The following is a 19,556-nucleotide window of genomic DNA, read 5'->3' on the forward strand; positions in this document are numbered from 1 at the left end:
GTCTTTTCCATAAGACCATAAGATTATAAGACCTAGGAGCAGAATCAGGTCAATTGGCCCATCGAGTCTGTATAAGTCTGTGATTCTGTATTGTTATAAAAGTTGCCTATTCTGGATCTGACTCCCGGTTTTATCAACGACAGTCCATTCCTTGCTTCCAGGTTGCAGTCACTCCTGCTTTTATGGATAACCCTCTACTCTACATTTGAATTCATGTTCCTGGTTCAGTGAAACTCCCTCTCCCTCCCTTTCTGTGTTGCTGGTAGGGGTTGTGTGCAGTTTACTCTCGGTCCTCGTGTGTCTGTGTGGCTTTCATTTCTGCTCAGCAGTGAATATGTCGGAGAAGACTGTGGATTGTATCCAAATGGAAAGTTGGAATGGCCTGATTTATTTTTAAAAGGATACAAATTTTCTTTTTGTTAACTCACTGCAGCAAGTGAGAGGGGAGATAAGTTTTCAAGAGGATGCCTTTTTACAAGAGGGTGGTGGAACCCCGGTTGGTGTCCAGGCTGAGGACCGAAGACTCTGGCAGAGTTTGTGAACCTGGCGGAGAGGAGGAAGAGGGGGACGAGCAGGACGGAGGTGGGCTACAGAAGAGGATAAAGAGGCGGAGTAGCCGGAGGAAGCTCCCGGGTTCCCTGCAGCCCAGCCGCAACAGCAGGAGGCGACCCTTCCTCTTCCAGACCTTACAGGACGTGTCCGGCTACACTCTGGTCTCCCTGCTCCGGCAGCTGGCCGATCTCAGCCGCCTGGCGAGCGGCATCTTCCAGGAGCTGGAGTCGGAGGCGAGTTCGCTGTGCGCCCGCTGCAGTCTCCTCTACACCCGGTCGCAGAGCCTGCAACAACGCTCCCTCTGCCTCGACGCCAAGAAGGTCGCCGTCCGTAAGTAATCGTACAAAAATGCATTTAAACACGAGGGTTATGGTGCTGCTGTTGAACACTTGAGATGTCAAAAAAGTTCCTACATTCCTGGCCAATGTCTTATGAAAGTTTGCGGCTTAATATAGTTCATCTTTTAAGTTAAATCAGCTATCTGTTACTTAATTGCATATTTATGTAATTTCGTGGATCTACTGAGTTTGATTTATTTAAACCCAAACACGCAATCTACGAAACATTTGTAGGATAATTTTCGCGATATTTATTTGGAAATTTGCTTGGGATCAATTCCCCTTGGGAGTACGATTTGAGCTGCGCGTTTGTCTTTTAAATCGAACCTGGGAGAGTGCAGGGTGTCATCAGACAGTTTGTGCCGGAGACTTGGACGAGATAGACGTTGCAAATTTAATGTGGCTTGTTGGAGGCGGAACGGGTACAACCTGTGTCTTCAACGGTGCGAAACTTGTTTTTAACTAATAGGAGGGTGCACTTTATAAAGGAATTCTTGTTAAAGGAGAGAATTGTAATTTAGTGTTTGTTTTTTCCTTTCTGGTCTACATTTATTGTAGTAGGTCTATATTTATGCCACTAAATAATATATAATTTTAGATGTTTTGTACCCACGTTCAAGAGGGAATTTGCATTGTCTTTCCCTTACGTGTTTTGTTTTGTAAATGTTTAACCCTTTTTGTCATTGTGCTTGGTATGGTGAAAATGTGCTGGAATAGCATCAATCTAACTATAGGTCTTGTCTTATTATTGTCACATGCAGTGAGAAACAGTGAAAAGCTTTTGTTCTGCGGGCCATCCAGATAACTCACTGTGTACACATTTACACGGAGGTATTAAACAGAATGCATTGTTGGACGGATGAATGCAGAATGTATTGTGATCAGTTCTGGTCACCTCGTTATAGGAAGGATGTGGAAGCTTTAGGGAGGGTGCAGAGGTGGTTTGCCAGGATGCAGCCTGGATTAGAGAGCATGTCTTATGAGGACAGGTTGAGTGAGTGAGGGCTTTTCCCTTCAGAGCAAAGGGGTATGAGAAGTGACTTGATAGATGATGATTTAGTTTGTTTATTTCCTTGTTTATAGAGAGATACAGTGCGGCATAGGCCTTTCGAGCCATGCTGATCAGCAATCACTGATTTAACCCTAGCCTAATCACGGGACAATTTACAATGAGCTACTAACCTGTGGGTCTGTGGACTGTGGGACGAAATCAGAGCACCTGCAGGAAACCCAACAGGCATTGATTGCAGCAACACACATAAAAGTTGCTGGTGAACGCAGTTAGTCCTGACGAAGGGTCTCGGCCTGAAACGTCGACTGCACCTCTTCCTAGAGATGCTGCCTGGCCTGCTGCGTTCACCAGCAACTTTTATGTGTGTTGCTTGAATTTCCAGCATCTGCAGAATTCCTGTTGTAGGCATTGATTGGGTAGCCAGCGGCTTTTTCCCAGGATGGAAATGGGGAATACAGTACAAGGGGACATGATTTTAAGGTGATTGAAGGAATGTTTGGGGGGGTGGGGGAATGTCAGATTTTTTTACGTGGAGGGTGGGGCATCAGTAATGCACTGCACATCAGGGATATTTCACAGGCCCTTAGAAAGACAAATGGATGATAGAAAATGGATTACTATGTAGGGGGGAAGGGTTCAATTGATCTTGGAATAGGTTGAAAGGCTAGCACAACCTTGTGGGCCAAAGGGTCTGTACTGTGCTGCACCATTTACCTAGAGTATCTGCCTGTGATGAAACAAATAAATGCAAATTCTAGATATCTGAGATTTAGCTCTGCTTGTGCAGTTCAGATGACTGCCTTCATTAGTCAGGGCATTGAGTAGGAAATAGTATTACTGCAACGGTTAGGCTGCACTTTGAGTACTGTATGCATTTCTGCTCTCTCCATTGCAGGAAGGATGTGGAGGCTTTGGAAAGGGTTCATGAGAGGTTCATCAGGATGCTGCCTAGATTAGAGGCTATGAGTGGATAGGTAAACCTGGGTTGTGTTGGAGACTGAGGGGAGACCTGCAGGCTTTATAAAATTAGAGATACCGCCATAGGATAGATATTCGAATCTTTTTCCAGAGATTTCACCTATTAGGGAACACTTAAGGAGAGAGAGGGAAAGCTTGAAGAAATGTGCTGGGTAAATTTTATTGGTTGCCTTGAATGGGCTGTCGGGGTGATGGTGAAGCAGAGATGGGAGATACGTCAGACAGAGACGTGAATACGGAGGAGACGCAGGGACGGGAGTGACGTCAGATGGACACGAATACGGAGGAGATGCAGGGACGGGAGTGACATCAGACAGACACGAATACGGAGGAGACGCAGGGACGGGAGTGACGTCAGAGAGACGTGAATACGGAGGAGATGCAGGGGCGGGAGTGACGTCAGACAGACGTGAATACGGAGAAGATGCAGGGATGGGAGTGACATCAGACGGACGTGAATACAGAGGAGACGCAGGGACGGGATTGACGTCAGACAGACATGAATACAGAGGAGACGCAGGGACGGGAGTGACGTCAGACAGACACGTGAATACGGAGGAGACGCAGGGACGGGAGTGACGTCAGACGGACACGAATACGGAGGAGACGCAGGGATGGGAGTGACATCAGATAGACACGTGAATACAGAGGAGACGCAGGGACGTGAGTGACGTCAGACAGACATGTGAATACGGAGGAGACGCAGGGACGGGAGTGACATCAGACAGACACGTGAATACGGAGGAGACGCAGGGACGGGAGTGACATCAGACAGACACGTGAATACGGAGGAGACGCAGGGACGGGAGTGATGTCAGACAGACGTGAATACAGAGGAGACGCAGGGACAGGAGTGACATCAGACAGACGTGAATACGGAGGAGACGCAAGAACGGGAGTGACGTCAGACAGACACGTGAATACGGAGGAGACGCAGGGACGGGAGTGACGTCAGACAGACACATGAATACGGAGGAGACACAGGGTCGGGAGTGACGTCAGACAGACGTGAATACAGAGGAGACGCAGGGATGGGAGTGACATCAGACAGACACGTGAATACGGAGGAGACACAGGGATGGGAGTGACATCAGACAGACACGTGAATACAGAGGAGACGCAGGGACGGGAGTGACATCAGACAGACACGTGAGTACAGAGGCGAAGCAGGGACGGGAGTGACATCAGACGGACATGAATACGGGGAGACGCAGGGACGGGAGTGATGTCAGACAGACACGTGAATACGGAGGAGACACAGGGACAGGAGTGACATCAGACAGACACGTGAATACGGAGGAGACGCAGGGACAGGAGTGACATCAGACAGACACGTGAATACAGAGGTGAAGCAGGGACGGGAGTGACGTCAGACAGACACGTGAATACGGAGGAGATGCAGGGACAGGAGTGACATCAGACAGACACGTGAATACGGAGGAGATGCAGGGATGGGAGTGACATCAGACGGACATGAATACGGAGGAGACGCAGGGACGGGAGTGACATCAGACGGACACGTGAATACAGAGGAGATGCAGGGACGGGAGTGACGTCAGACAGACACATGGATACAGAGGAATGTGGATCATGGGCAGGCAGAAAAGCTTTAGTTTAATTTGGCATCGTGTTCCTGACATTGTGGGCTGAGGGCCTGCTCCCATACTGTACTATTCTGTAGGAATGAGAGACAAAAGTCTTGGGGCTTTGAAGGCAACTGTGCATTGCCTAAAGGTGATATGACACTTGGTTAGTTTAAATTGTTGTGGTGTACATCTGATGAATAAATGTACAGTGAGGTGAAATCAGCAGAGTTTGTGCTGGGGACAGTCTGTAAGTGTTGCCACACATTCCACCAGCAACGTAGCATGCCCACAATGATCAGCAGAGCAATACACAGCCAACATACAGCAAACTCCTTCCTACCCCACCCCTGTCAAAACCCACTGACGCTCGTCCTTGGTACCCCCAGTGACTGCGTACCTTTGTGGCTGCTGACTGACTTCCATGTTCAGGAATCGCTGCCCTTCGACTGCACGGCACTCCCACCTCACACCTCAGCTGACCTCTAACCCTGCCCCATCTCCGTCCCTAAACACTAACCTCTCCCCTCATCCAAAACCATCCCGACAACCTGTAAAACCAGATCTTGGTCACAGTGACGATGGAGGCGGCAGCTCAGCGCTGACTCGACAGCAAAACTCTGTGTGAGGATACAGTACTGATGTTTACACTTCTGTCCCGACGGGTGGTATGGTTGTGATGTGAGGTGTCAAGGAATATTTCCCAAACAATATAAGACCTTAAGGGCGCGAGGGGAGGGGGGAGACATATCTCATCTTAGGGCAATGTTTGAATGCTATGGAGAGAGTGGGTGTTGTGAATAGAGGTGAAGAGAAGAATTGTTTTGGTATATGTGTTTATGGAAGATTTGGAAAATTCCAAGAGCACCTGTCACCACAGTTCCCCACTTGGGAATGTTGTGTTGTGCAGAGAGGATTTGAGCCCTGAATTCTAAACCTTGGTTGATCAGGACTGCAGTATCTGATCATAAACTCAAGGGATTCTGCAGATGCTGGAAATCCAGAGTAACACACACAAAATCAAAGTTTGAAATATATTTATTATCAAAGTGTGCATACTATACTGCTTTAAGATTCGTCTCCTTCAAGGCAGCCACAAAACAAAGAAACCCAGAGAACCCAGTGAAAAGGAAGACCGCGAAAGACACCCAATGTGCAGAAAAAAACAAATCTGGCAAACAATAAAAGTAAGCAAAACATCACAATAGCACTAAGAACTGAAGTTCATGAAAGTGAGTCCACAACCACGAAGCCAGTCACAGCTGATCCAGGAGCCCGTTAGTTGCAGGCCGCAGCCTCACTTCAGAGCAGAGACCAGTAAACCTCGTGGAGCTGCGCGCTGAACTGCCTGTCCTCACCTCTGGCCCTAACACTCTGACCTTTTCAGTCTGGCCTGGCACTTCAATTGTCCAAACCTCGGGTCTTTCCTCATCATCGTGGCCCCACCACCTCAACTTGGCCTGTACCTGGCCTTTCCAATTCAGCTCGGCCCTTAAATTGATCAGTCCTTGGGTCTTTCCTCACTCTTGGGGCCCAGGTCCAGGCCCTGCCACCTTGGCTCTGCCTTGCCTCAGGTCTGCCACTTGAATCCACTTCAATCTACTCCCACAGTGGCCAAACATTGGCTTGTTCCTCACTCTGGGTCTTGGGTCCAGGTACCACTGCCTTGTTTCGGCCTGTACACACCATTTCACAATCGTCCTGCAAATTCGGGACATCATTCATTTCACACCGTAAGAACGCCGGGTCATACAGGTGGTTCAACAGTTCAACTCTGAAAGGGAAGTTACAGGCTATTGATTACAGTGGTCGTTTACCAGAAAAAGTGTGATTAATTCAGTAAATTTTTTGTTTTGTTTACTACCAGCAAGTTGGTGTTATGCTTCACCAGCGCCATCTTAACCTGAAAGCACAATCTTAACCCAAAATGCTGGAGGATGATGAACGGACAGGACTGATGGAGGTTTTCGGCCTAAAACGTAGACTCCTTATTCCTTTCCATAGATGCTACCTGACCTGCTGACTTCCTCCACCATTTTTGTTGTTGTTCCTTTCTGTGGCTTGTGGCAAATTGGACGGGAACCTTGTCGTTTCTTCAGCATTTTTGTCTGTTTTTTACAAGGCCGAGGGCCTGTGTCTGTGCTGTATTGCTGTGTGATTATGGTAATTATCAAAGAGGTAGGCAAGAGTTGGTAGCACGGGGGTGTAATGGTTAGCGCCAGGGTTCGATTCCCACCACTATCTGTAAGGAGTTTGTACATTCTCACTGTTAATGTGTGTGTTTAGTCCAGGGTGCTCTGCTTTCCTTATATTCCAAAGTTGTACGGTTAGCGTTTGTGAGCTGTGCCATTGTTGTGTTGGCACTGGAAGCTGATCTGTCCAGCACAATCCTCGCTGATTTGCTTTGACGTAAACTACGCATTTCACTATCTTTTGGTGTGCAAGTAAAGCAAACCTTTTTCATTGTAAAATTTGTTTTTAATCAACGTGGAGGAAGTACCTCAATAGTAAATGGAAAAACAATTGCAGAACTCCCTGGATGCGGTAAGAATTTTACCAGCTATAGGGAGGGAGGTGTTTAACACTGGGGGATGTCTGCCCTACCCAAATACTAATGTTTTAGGCCAGGAATGTTATTTCCTGATGTTTGCCGTGCTGTAGGATGCTGGATTCTAGAATTTCCTTTTACAATTGTTCTGTGAAATGAGAGCCAATGTGAAATGGTTTCCTGGGAATAGAAACAACAAAAAAATGTGTGTTAGAATCCGGCTGCATAAAAAGAAACCATCTTTCCCATGTGCCTGAATCTGCTCTTTTAAAGAGCTATCTGATTATTCCCTCCCCACCTTCACTAGCATCTACAAGAGGTGCTGCCTCATCCATCGTCAAAGATTATTTATTCATTTATTAATTGAGATGCAATATGGCCCTTCGAGCCACTCCACCCAGCGATCCCCTGATTTAGTCCTAGCATATTCAACCACAGAACAATTTACAGTGACCAATTAGCCTACTGACTGAAATCCCCACCGCCTGGGCCGTGCCAGTATCTCCAGCTCCTGTAGGGCAGGAGGTACAGAAGCCCGAAGTCCCACATCACCAGCTTCAGGAACAACCACTTCCCTTAAAGCCTTTCTTGAACCGGCCGGCACACAACACCACCATCACCACTTTGCACTAAAGTAGACATTTTTCTTATTCTAAGTACCTTATTTCTGATTAATAAGTAAGACATTGATTTTCCTGTGAATGCTGCCTACCTGGTGCTCTGTGCCTATGATACTGCTACAAGAAGGCTTTTCATTGTACCTGTGCTCGTGTACTTGTGCATCTGACAATAAACTTGGCCAAAACTTAATTGATTCAATTAGTTTTGAGCATTCCTTGCTTGTAAGAGGTGAAGACAAATACTACTTGAAAACCTCTGTTTTAACTATAGCAACATGAGGGGTGTGGGCGGGGGGAGAGTTACTGATTGATTCAGGTTAAATTAATTTCTCATGTGTGTACACCAGTGAAATGTGTCTTTTGAGTTAACACTAACACAATTTAAAGACGTGCTTGGGTACAAGTGTTGCCACACATTCTGGCGCCTACATAGCACGTCCACAGAATGCCACAGCAATAACAAGACAAATCCCTTCCCCTCCCTCCCACCCACTCACACGCACAGCCAGGTCTCTAGCCCCAGGACCACCCATTGGCCTTCATTCCACAGAATCACTGGCTTATGTAGGGTCTCGGCCCGAAACGTCGATTGTACCTCTTACTAGAGATGCTGCCTGGCCTGCTGCGTTCACCAGCTACTTTTATGGGTGTTGCTTGAAATTCCAGCATCTGCAGATTTCCTCGTGTTTGGCTTATGTAAGCCTCAGATTCAGCAAGCACACGTTCGTCTAGGGGAAGACGGCCTCTGACCCAGCCGAACTGAGAAATCTCGTTTGTGTGGGTGCTGCGTGATGTGTTGCCCGATTACAAATCCGCACCGCAAAATATCAGATAGTACACCGTATGCAATTAAACAAGTGAACTTTATAAATCTTAATCTGACTATAGAGTTAGTAAAGAAAGTAAAAAGAAAAAGGGCCCATTTTAATGAAACAGCCGAATGTGCACGTTGGAGCTCACGGTTCTGTCCATTCGTTCCCCATCGACCTCCTGTGGTCCTCCGAGTGACCTCCTCTGGTCCTCCGAGCGTCGCTGACCGTCAGGCTCTCGCTCCAAGTCCACTCTGTCCGGCAGTCTACCAACTCTCTCCACTTGCGTCTCCTCTCTTCATTTCTCACCAACAAAAGACCGCGAAATCCCTTCTCTCAGACCCACAAGAACAACATCCCTCTCATTGGATGGCCCACATGCCAAAGTTCCGTTATCTCTAGTTATAACCCAAACATTGCTGCTACAGTGAAACCATTACATTAGGTGTGAAACATTACAGCACGTTACACATATGTTGTGCAATGTGTTGTTTGCAGCAGCAGTAAAAGACATACATAATAAAATCTAAGTTACAGTGAGAAATGCTGTGGATTCTGGTTAAATGGGACACATCGAGACTAGTACATTTTGGCCCAATGAAATGGCTGCTCCAATTAACTGACATTTCATGGAAATAGTTGAATTGAATTGACTTTATTACTTACATTCTTCATATACATGAATAAAAATCTTCTTTAGGTCTCCATCTAAATGTGCAATTTATAGTAATTTATAATAAATAGTATGTATGACAGGACATTCAATATAACGTAGAAATACAACTGTATCAGCATGAGTTCATCAGTCTGATGGCCTGGTGGAAAAAGCTGTCCTGGAGACTGTTAGTCCTGACTTTTATGCTGCGGTACACACAAAAAATGCAAGTGAATGCAGCAGGCCAGGCAGCATCTATAGGAAGAGGTACAGTCGATGTTTCGGGTCAGGACCCTTCATCGACTGTACCTCTTCCTATAGATGCTGCCTGGCCTGCTGCATTCACCCGCATTTTTTGTGTGTGTTGCTTGAATTTCCAGCATCTGCAGATTTACTGGTTTATGCTGCGGTACCGTTTCCCAGGTGGTAGCAGCTGGAACAGTTTGTGGTTGGGGTGACTCAGGTCCCCAATGATCCTTCAGGCCCTTTTTACACACCTGTCTTTGTAAATGTCCTGAATAGTGGGAAATTCACCTCTCCAGATGCACTAGGCTGTCTGCACCACTCTCTGCAGAGTCCTGTGATTGAGGGAAGTACAGTTCCCATACCAGGCAGTGATGCAGCCAGTCGGGATGCCCTCAATTGTGCCCCTGTAGAAAAGATATTTTTTAAAAAATGGCAAGCTGTTGGTTAACTGAGTAACAGATTAGAACCCTACCGATGCTGCTGGTGGTTGTCTGTTGTGTCTGATTATGACAGGAAAGCCGTACAGGGAGTGCTTCTAAACTGGAAAAACCGTTGCACTGGGGAAGTCTCACTCTTTTGACCTCAGAAGACCGGGTCCATTGGGACGAGCAGACGTCACAACCGTGAGCTTCCTTGGTTGCAGTGGATGACCATGACTACTTCTGTGCCTTGCCATGTCCTTCGCTCTCCCTGGAGTGTTCCAGAACTGCCTTCCTGGCCACTGGATCTCATCCTCCCAGTCCGCCAGAGCTGACTTCACATGCCAGGATAGGCATGTCCCTACTTCACCAGGGGTCTGAGGCCGACCAGCCGTCCTCACCTGGTTCAGCCCGCCTGTCGAAGCAGTGTACTGAGGTGTGGCTGCTGTCACATGCAAACAGCTACTTGGAGCCACAGGTGAGACTAGTGGGGACCAAAGGTAACATTCAAGATGATAGTGGATACCATCAGATTCTTTGTAGTTCCCGTCTTGTTGAAGTAGTGAAATTGTTTCATTTTCACTCCAGGCTGTTTCTGGCATCTCCAAACCTGAATGCTTGAACCCGTGGTGAGAAAGACAGTTCTGAATTGTCTTGCTGCTTATTTCTCGCCAACTATCAGTGACAAAAATCACTGTGTTTTGAACACAAATACATGCAACTGGCACCTCTTTAAAAACTATTTGCCCTAAACGTGGTACAGTGTCTGGGGCCAAGCAACGTGCACACATTTGATACTCATTAGAAAATGTTCGGCAACAGTTTTCTGTCCCAGTGAAGTGGCATATTGTCGTAAATATATGAAGGGAATCTCACCTATTTTCTCGATTAGTTTTTGTTGTCCTAAATAAACGGCTGCTCTGATTAACAGATAGCCCAATTAACCAGAACCCACTGTATATTAAAAAAATTAAATAGTGCAAAAAAAATTGCAAGATAGTGTACATGGGTTCATTATCCATTCAGAAATGTAACTGCCGAGGGGAAGAAGCTGGTTCTGATACATTGAGTGTGTGTCTTCAGGCCCTTGTACCACAGTGACAAGAAGGCCCGGACTCTCAGATTCAAGTCGGGCTCCATCGTGCTGAAAGGCTCCTTGTGTCCGGATTGTGCAGGGGTGCAGCAGTGATCCAGGGTCGGTGTGCTGCCCGAGAGATGTTGCGAATTCTCCTGTTTCCTCATGGCCGTTGCAAGAATACCTTTGTATAGGTGGGTGGTCGGAGAGTAGGGGAGAGTTGCTGGGCATGTGTGAGAGAACGACAGCTTGGCACTACAGCACCGGCACTACAGCACCAGCACTCAGAAGGCCAAGTTCGACTCCCGCTGCTGTCTGTAAGGAGTTTGTATGCTGTCCCTATGACTGCGTGGGTTTCCTCCCACACTCCAAAGATGTACAGGTTAAGGTTAATGTCATGAGTGTGCTATATTGGTGCCGGAAGCATGGGGACACTTGCAGGCTCCCCCACCACATCCTCCTTCTGTTGGTTGATGAAACAAACAACGCAGTTCACTGGATGTTTTGATGTGCATGTGGCAGATAAAGCTCACCTTTTAAAAAAACTTTCTTTGAATAGAGAAGTGAGAAAAATGACTTATTTTATTCATTCAAGGGTGTGGACGTCACAGGCTGAGGCAGCGTTTAATTGCCGGTCTCCTAGTTGCCCTTGAGAAGGTGGTGATGGGCTGTCCCTGAGGTGTGGATGTATCCACAGTGCTGTTAGGGAAACAACAGGAATTCTGCAGATGCTGGAAATTCAAGCAACACACATCAAAGTTGCTGGTGAACGTAGTAGGCCAGGCAGCATCTCTAGGAAGAGGTGCAGTCGACGTTTCAGGCCGAGACCCTTCGTCAGGACTGAGCCACGCTCAGGTTGGAGGAACAACACCTCATATTCCGTCTGGGTAGCCTCCAACCTGATGGCATGAACATCGACTTCTCTAACTTCCGCTAATGCCCCACCTCCCCCTCGTACCCCATCTGTTACTTATTTTTATACACACATTCTTTCTCTCACTCTCCTTTTTCTCCCTCTGTCCCTCTGAATATACCTCTTGCCCATCCTCTGTGTCCCCCCCCCTTGTCTTTCTTCCCGGACCTCCTGTCCCATGATCCTCTTGTATCCCCTTTTGCCAATCACCTGTCCAGCTCTTGGCTCCATCCCTCCCCCTCCTGTCTTCTCCTATCATTTTGGATCTCCCCCTCCCCCTCCAACTTTCAAATCCCTTACTCACTCTTCCTTCAGTTAGTCCTGACGAAGGGTCTCGGCCTGAAACGTCGACTGCACCTCTTCCTACAGATGCTGCCTGGCCTGCTGCGTTCACCAGCAACTTTGATGTGTGGTGCTGTTAGGGAGGAACCGAGCAAGAGTGAAGAAATGGCTAATACGAGGGGGATCACTTGAAGGTGATTGGAGGAAAGAATAGGTGGGGAGGGAACGTCAGGGGTAAGTTTTTTTTACACACAGATTGGTGGGTGCTGGAAGAATCAGATACATTAAGGGTATTTAACAGACTCTCAGATAGGCACACGGAGTGTAGAAAAATAGAGGACTGTGTGGATGGGAGGGGTTAGATTGATCTTGCAGTAGGTTAAAAGGTCAGCACAACATCATAGGCCAAAGAGCCTGCACTGTGGTGTAGTGTTCTGTGTTCTAGATGATCAGAACCAGCTCTAATATCACTGGTGTGTGTCATGAAGCCTGTTGTTTTGTGGCAGCAGTATATTGCAATACAAAATAGGAAAAAAGAACTATAAATTACAGTAAGACTGCTGTCGTAACAGGAATAGCTCTGATTCCAATCAGAGCTGCACAGTAAGAGTCGCCACTTATCAGCACCAGAATTTATTATCAAAGCGCGCGCGCGCGTGTCTGTGAATATATAGCAACATAGCATGCCCACAGTGTTCAGCAGAAGAACAGCAACAACATAAACACAAACCCGTTTCCAACACACTCTCTCACACACACTCAGACTGTCTTCGGGCCACCGCAACATCAACACAAACCCCTTCCCTCCCTCCCTCCCTCTCACCCACTCACTCACACATACAGACAAGTTCTCCAACCCCAGGACAGGCCACATCCAGGATTTCAGCCACGTGAGATTGGGAGGGGAAACAAACTTCAAAGAAAAAATGACACGCAGTTTTTTGTCCACACATTCAGGTGGTACAGAAGGCAGGCATTGAGAAGGAATTAGACCCGGAGTCTGCATTTGGCAAGACTTGCCCTGTAATTTTCCCTGCAACAGAAACTGCACATCAAAAGCAGCCAGTGTATCGCTTTTCACCTGTTCAGGAAGTCACTAAACTTTTTTTACAGTTGAAAGAATTGCTGGCAAGGGATTGCTTGCTTTGTGTCTGGGACAACATTGGTAGGTGGAATCTGAAGATCATAAACCACTATGGGGCCTTTGTCAAAGAGTAGCTTATCTCAAAGTTATCGTTTGTGTTTGTATCAAGATCAGAAGGAGGTTGGAAGGCCTACTGTTTGGTCTAGGTGACTGGGATGATCAGCAGGAGAAAGAAGTGTTTGATTTCCCACGTGTGTTTGAAGTGCCTCCTTGTCTGCGCTGATGATGACTGTGATGCAGGCAGCCTCTTCAGAGGGTCTTCAATGTGCTCCTCGTCTGTGCCGATCACAGCTGAGACCCAGGCAGCCTCTTCAGAGGGTCTTCAATCAGACAGAAGATGAAAGCTGTCTCGCAGTGGATACCATGAGTGACGACAGCAAACCGGTGACCAAAAGTTTTTCTTTTGTTTGAATCCCTGTTGTACGTAGTCATAGTGTGCCACATTACAGAAACAGGCCAATTAGCTGATCGCATTCAGGCTATCCTGAGCTTTTCGGTAATTCCATCTACCTGAACCTGTACCGTAGTCATTTGTACCAGCACATGCTTGGCTTGTGTTGGTTGTTACTGCAAACAAATTATTTGAGTATGTTTAGATGTTGTTGTCGTTATGTGCCGTGTCACTCCGATGCCCGTGTTTAGATGCATGCGAGGAGTAGCATTATGGATAGTTAAGAATTTTGTCGTAGATTGCAATGCTATATTGCCAGAATACACAGCTGTTTTGAGGAGTGGCAGGTGGAGTTCAGTCTGGAAAAGTGTGAAGCGATTCACTTTGGAAAGTCGAATTTAAAGGCCAAACACAGGAAACTTAGCTGTGTGGATTGACTGAGGTTCTTGGGCTTTAAGTCCATAGTTGTTAAGTAATTGTATGGTGTGTTGGCCTTCAGTAGTTGAGTGATGGAGTTTGAGAGCCATAAGGTAATGTTACAGCTCTATAATAGTCATAGTCATACTTTATTGATCCCAGGGGGAAATTAGTTTTCGTTACAGTTGCACCATGAATAATAAATAGTAATAGAACCATAAATAGTTAAATAGTAATATGTAAATTATGCCAGTAAATTATGAACTAAGTCCAGGACCAGCCTATCAGCTCAGAGTGTCTGACCCTCCAAAGGAGGAGTTGTAAAGTTTGATGGCCACAGGCAGGAATGACTTCCAATGACGCTCTGTGCTGCATCTTGGAGGTATGAGTCTCTGGCTGAATAATACTGTGGTTAGACCACATATCGAGTATTGTGTTCAGTTCTGGTTGCCTCATTGTAGGAAGGATATGGAAGGTTTAGAGAGGGTGAAGAGGAAATTTACTAGAATGCAGCCTGGATTAAAGACAATGTCTTATGAGGAAAGGTTGAGTGAGCTGGGGCTCTTCTCTGTGGAGCGTAGGAGGATGAGAGGTGACTTGATGGAGCTGTACAAGGTGATAAGAGGCAGAGATCGAGTGGATGCACAGAGGCTTTTTCCCAGGGTGAAAGTGGCTAGTATGAGGGGGCATAATTTTAAAGAGTTTGGAAGGAAGTACAGTTGGCCCTCTTTATCTGTGAGTTCCCCATGCTCGAATTCAACCACCCGCAAATCGGGAAAACCCGGAAGTGCTCTTCCAGCACTTGTTGTTTGAGCTTGTACAGACTTTTTTTCTTGACATTATTCCCTAAACAATGCAGTATAACAACTATTTCATATCATTTACATTGTATTAGGTATTATAAGTAATCTAGAGATGACTTAAAGTATACGGGAGGATGTGCGTAGGTTATCGTGAATTGGGATTGAGAAAAAACTGGAGGTTATCTTACTAAGTAAGTCGGAACAGGTACATCCGGTATTATTTGGCGTCGGTGAGTCAAACATTTGTCTTAGTATATAGTATATATTTTACCTTTCTATGCATATAAAACACTTAAGAAACGTATGTTTCAGCGCCAGGCTCGGGAACAGAAATTCTCGAGATGGATCCAGTGACAGACCGCTTCCGAGCACTCTCCATCCCGGCTGGGTTGTTGTGAGGGATCAAAAACCAAAAACCCCAAAACCTAATAATTAAACCACTGCGTTGCGTAAAAAATAATTGTAACTTTCATCGGGGCAGGGCCTTTCTCACTTTATCCTTTTAAATTGTTCTGATCGTTGACCGACTATAGCCTAACACTTCTCCAATAACCTATGGCGTTTCACCTCTTTCTGATCGCTTTATTATTTCCACTTTATTTTCAATCGTGATCGTGATTATTTTCGTGAACAGAAACACTGTGCATTCAGAGCTCCGCTGCCGGGTCCTAATGTCCACCACACTTGGACAGGTTAAATAAGGTCTGGGGTTCCGCTGGGTCCTAAGGTCCACAGGTTGACAGGTTGAATAAGGGACTTGAGCATCCGCGTTTTTTGGTATCCGCGAGGGGTCCCGGAACCAATCCCTCGCGGATAAGGAGGGCTGACTGTATAGAGGATATGTCAGAGGTACTGTTTTACATACAGACTGGTGAGTGTGTGGAATACCCTCTCAGGGATGGAGGTAGAGGCAAATACATTAGGGACATTTAAGAACCTCTTTAGATAGGCCCATGGACGATAGAAAAAGAGAGGACGATAGAAAAAGAGAGGACTATATGGGAGAGAAGGGTTAGTTAGACTGATGTCGGAGTAGATAATCAGGTGGACACAACATCGTGGACTGTAGGACCTGTATGTGCCGTACTGTTCTCGCTCTATGTGAGGGATGATAGAGCTGATTCTGATTCTAGTAGAGTTTAGCAGGGAATACTATAAAGATTTGAAGGGAAACATTTGCCGGGACATGAAGCAGCAGCAGTCGAGTGCTACCCCTTGTGCCCCATTGCGCACTGTAATTCTGATTGACAGCTGCATTTGAACTGTGTGATTAAACTGCAGTCTGTCTGCATACAGCACGGTAAGAAGTCCTTCCAGCCCAACGACCCCGTGCCATTCCACTGCACCCATGTGACCAGTTAACCTGCTAACCAGTACGTGTTTGGACTGTGGGAGGAAACCGGAGCACCAGGGGAAACCCACGCGGTCACAGGGAGAATGTACAGACAGTGGCAGAATTGAACCCCAGTCACTGGCGTTGTAATAGTGCTCACCGCTACTGTGCTGCCCACAGTGGCTTTGCCTGGAGAATAACATTTTCATCAAGCTCTAGCGGTGGATGGTCTTAGCCGTCACCCTTTGTCCCATTTGGTGTGCAGAGTTGTAAGTGTTTTCCAGTGTGGTGTAGGAATCACTTTCAAAGCGACCCGGTAGGGGGTGGGGGAGATCAGATTCGTCGCTTTGATGCGTGGATGTGTGTCGAAGGCCATTTGAGTGTAATCAGCTGATGCCATTGACCAAGTACGAGAGTCCAGTGTTAAAAGCTGCTCACTTATCAGCTTTTCGTTATGACTTGTCTGCTGGGCATTTCAGAGAGCATTGAGCTGCTGTTATTAATTCATTAGCTCAGCCCTTCTTTTCTGTCTGGTATCAATCCTGTTGTTCTTCTCCTGGTAATTGACAAAGGTCCATCAATACTTCTTCGTTACGAGTGTCAGATTAATGTAGTGGTTAGCACAGTCACACAGTGAGTTTACGGCGCCAGCGATTGCTGATCAGTGTTCAATTCTTGCTGTTGTCTGTAAGGAGTTTGCATGTTTCCCCAATAACCTTGTGGGTTTCCTCTGGGTGCTCTGGTTTCTGAAGGTGTACAGGTTAGGGTTGGTGAGTTGTGGGTATGCTGTATTGACACTGGAGGCATGGCAACACTTGCAGGCTGCCCCCATCACAATTCTCGCTGGTTTGATTTGATGCAATAATCGCGTTTTGTTAACTGCTACACAGCCACCCCACAAATTCACCATGACAAGCTGGCAAGGGCTGGCAGGAGACCAGAGGATTCTGAGAAAGTTTTACGATCCAGTAGTGAAAGACTAAAAAGCTCTTAGGAAAGGAGAAAACTGATTTTGATAGAAAACTTGTGTGTAATATCAAAGTAAATAGAAATTCTTTAGATGAACATGTAGGAAGAAGGTAGGGCCACTAACAAATGAGGCTGGTGAATTTATAACAGGGATCACAGAAATGCCGATATGTTACATCAATATTTTTGCAGTGGTACTCACTGCAGGTTACAGCTGGTCTAGTTTCATGTAATAGGAAGGAAATGAAAAATTCCCAGTCGCAAGGTATAAAAAATTAAAGTAGCACATTAGGGGCGAGCAGATCACCGGGACCCGCTGGCCTCCACCTGAGGGTTTAAAGAAAGTGGCTGCAGACTTGGTGGAGTTATTGGTTGAAGACTTTGAAAACTCTAAATTTCATAGAACAGGAACAGGCCCTTCAGCCCACAATGATGTATTAAACCAATTAAATTAGTTAATCAAATGGACAACTAAACCAATTCCTCCTGCTGACACAATGTTCACATCCTTCCATTTTCCTCACATTCATGTGCCTGTCGACTTGCTCCTCTCATCTCTGTTGAAATGACCCCCTCTCACCTTAAATGTGTGCCCTCTGATATTAGACATTTCAACTCTGGTGGAAAAAGATGCTGTCTGTCTACTCGTTGCAGCACATGCCCTCTAATCCAGACAAGATCCTGGTCAGCCTCTTCTGTGCCCTCTCCAAAGCCTCCACATCCTTCCTATAATGAGGCGACCAGATCTGTGAGCAATATTCCAGATGCGGCCCAGCTAGTGTTTTATAAATCTACAACATAACTCCCTGGCTGTTGAACAAATAACGTTTCAGAAGATTAGTAAAGTAACCAGTGTGATTCCCACATTCAAAAAGAGAAGACAGAATACAGGGTCAATTAGTCTAACACTGTTGCAAGGACATGGCTGGGAACGAACCAAAGAGCAGGACACAGGCACGGTGACAGGGTCGTGAGGCGTTAGTGCAACCGCGAATGTGGAACAGGTATTCAGGAGTATCTTTACGTGGAGACAAGGTTTACGTAGATTATCCGGGGACTGGTGCAGAGCTTAGAACTGACAGTCCAAAGGAATCAGGAAACGAGGTTTACACATACTAGAATAGACCAATGAACTGGCAAAGGATGACAGTGTGCCAGGGTTCTTATCCTCAGTTTGCTGATGGAAAGCAGGTGTGCTGTAATTAATGAAAACTGGGAACAATTGGAAATCAGACAAGAGGATTAAGACCTAATCAAGGAGATAATAGCAAGATGGGGTATTGCTGGATGGGACCATGACAAACAGTTATTGTTGGCAAGAGCTGGAATCAAAGGTCAGGTTCAAACAAAATGGCAGGAAACTTATCAGCGTGGAGGAACAGAGGGATCTTGGGGTCCATGTCCAGAGATGCCTCAAAGTTGAGCTCAAATTGGGCTGCAAGACATAGAAGCAGAATTAGGCCATTTGGCCCATTGAATCTGCTCTGCTGTTCAATTGCAGCAGAAGTTTTTTTCTCTACCCTGTTCTCTTTCCTTCCTGTAACCTTTAACCCTCTAACAATCAGGAAGCTATCAATCTCCACTTTAAATATACTCAATGACTTGCCATCAATGGCAATGAATTCCTCAGATTCACACCCTCTGGCTGCAGAAATCCCTCATCTCTGTTCTAAAGGGTATCCCTTTATTCTGAAGCTGTGCCTTCCTATCTTAGACTCTCCTACTAATGGAAGCATTCACGATAACCAGGATTTTCAATATATGGTATGTTTCAGTGAGATTGACCCTCACCATCCTTCAAGTACAGGCCCAGAACCATCAAGTCCTCCTGCATAAAGCATAGAAACATAGAAAATAGGTGCAGGAGTAGGCCATTAGGCCCTTCGAGCCTGCACCGCCATTCAGTACGATCATGTCTGATCATCCAACTCAGAACCCCGCCCCAGCCTTCCCTCCACACCCCCTGATCCCTTTAGCCACAAGGGCCACATCTAACTCCCTCTTAAGTATAGCCAATGAACTGGCCTCAACTGTTTCCTGTGGCAGAGAATTCCACAGATTCACCACTCTCTGTGTGAATAAGTTTTTCCTAATCTCGGTCTTAAAAGGCTTCCCCTTTATCCTCAAACTGTGACCCCTCGTTCTGGACTTCCCCAACATCGGGAACAATCTTCCTGCATCTATCCTGTCCAATCCCTTTAGGATTTTATAGGTTTCAATAAGGTCCCCCCTCAATCTTCTAAATTCCAACGTGTATTAAGCCTAGTTGATCCAGTCTTTCATCATATGAAAGTCCTACCATCCCAGGAATCAATCTGGTGAACCTTCGTTGTACTCCCTCTATGGCAAGAATATCTTTCCTCAGATTAGGGGACCAAAACTGCACACAATACTCCAGGTGTGGTCTCACCAAGGCCTTGTACAACCCCAGTAGAACCTTCCTGCTCCTGTACTCGAATCCTCTTGCTA

At 46.3% G+C, this 19,556-nt stretch overlaps 1 protein-coding gene across 2 annotated transcripts in view; it reads left to right on the forward strand.

The window, feature by feature from the left end:
- Positions 1-267: 267 nt before the first annotated feature.
- LOC140201535 (NHS-like protein 1) overlaps positions 268-19,556 on the forward strand; it is a 291,096-nt gene continuing 271,807 nt past the window's right edge. For both annotated transcript variants that reach the window (XM_072265795.1, XM_072265796.1), the window contains exon 1: positions 268-882. In XM_072265795.1, coding sequence (XP_072121896.1) covers positions 465-882 — 418 coding nt within the window. In that variant the 5' untranslated portion in view covers positions 268-464. The remainder of the gene's footprint in view (positions 883-19,556) is intronic.

The sequence above is a fragment of the Mobula birostris genome, chromosome 8, assembly GCF_030028105.1.
Source record: "Mobula birostris isolate sMobBir1 chromosome 8, sMobBir1.hap1, whole genome shotgun sequence".
Classification (NCBI taxonomy): domain Eukaryota; kingdom Metazoa; phylum Chordata; class Chondrichthyes; order Myliobatiformes; family Myliobatidae; genus Mobula; species Mobula birostris.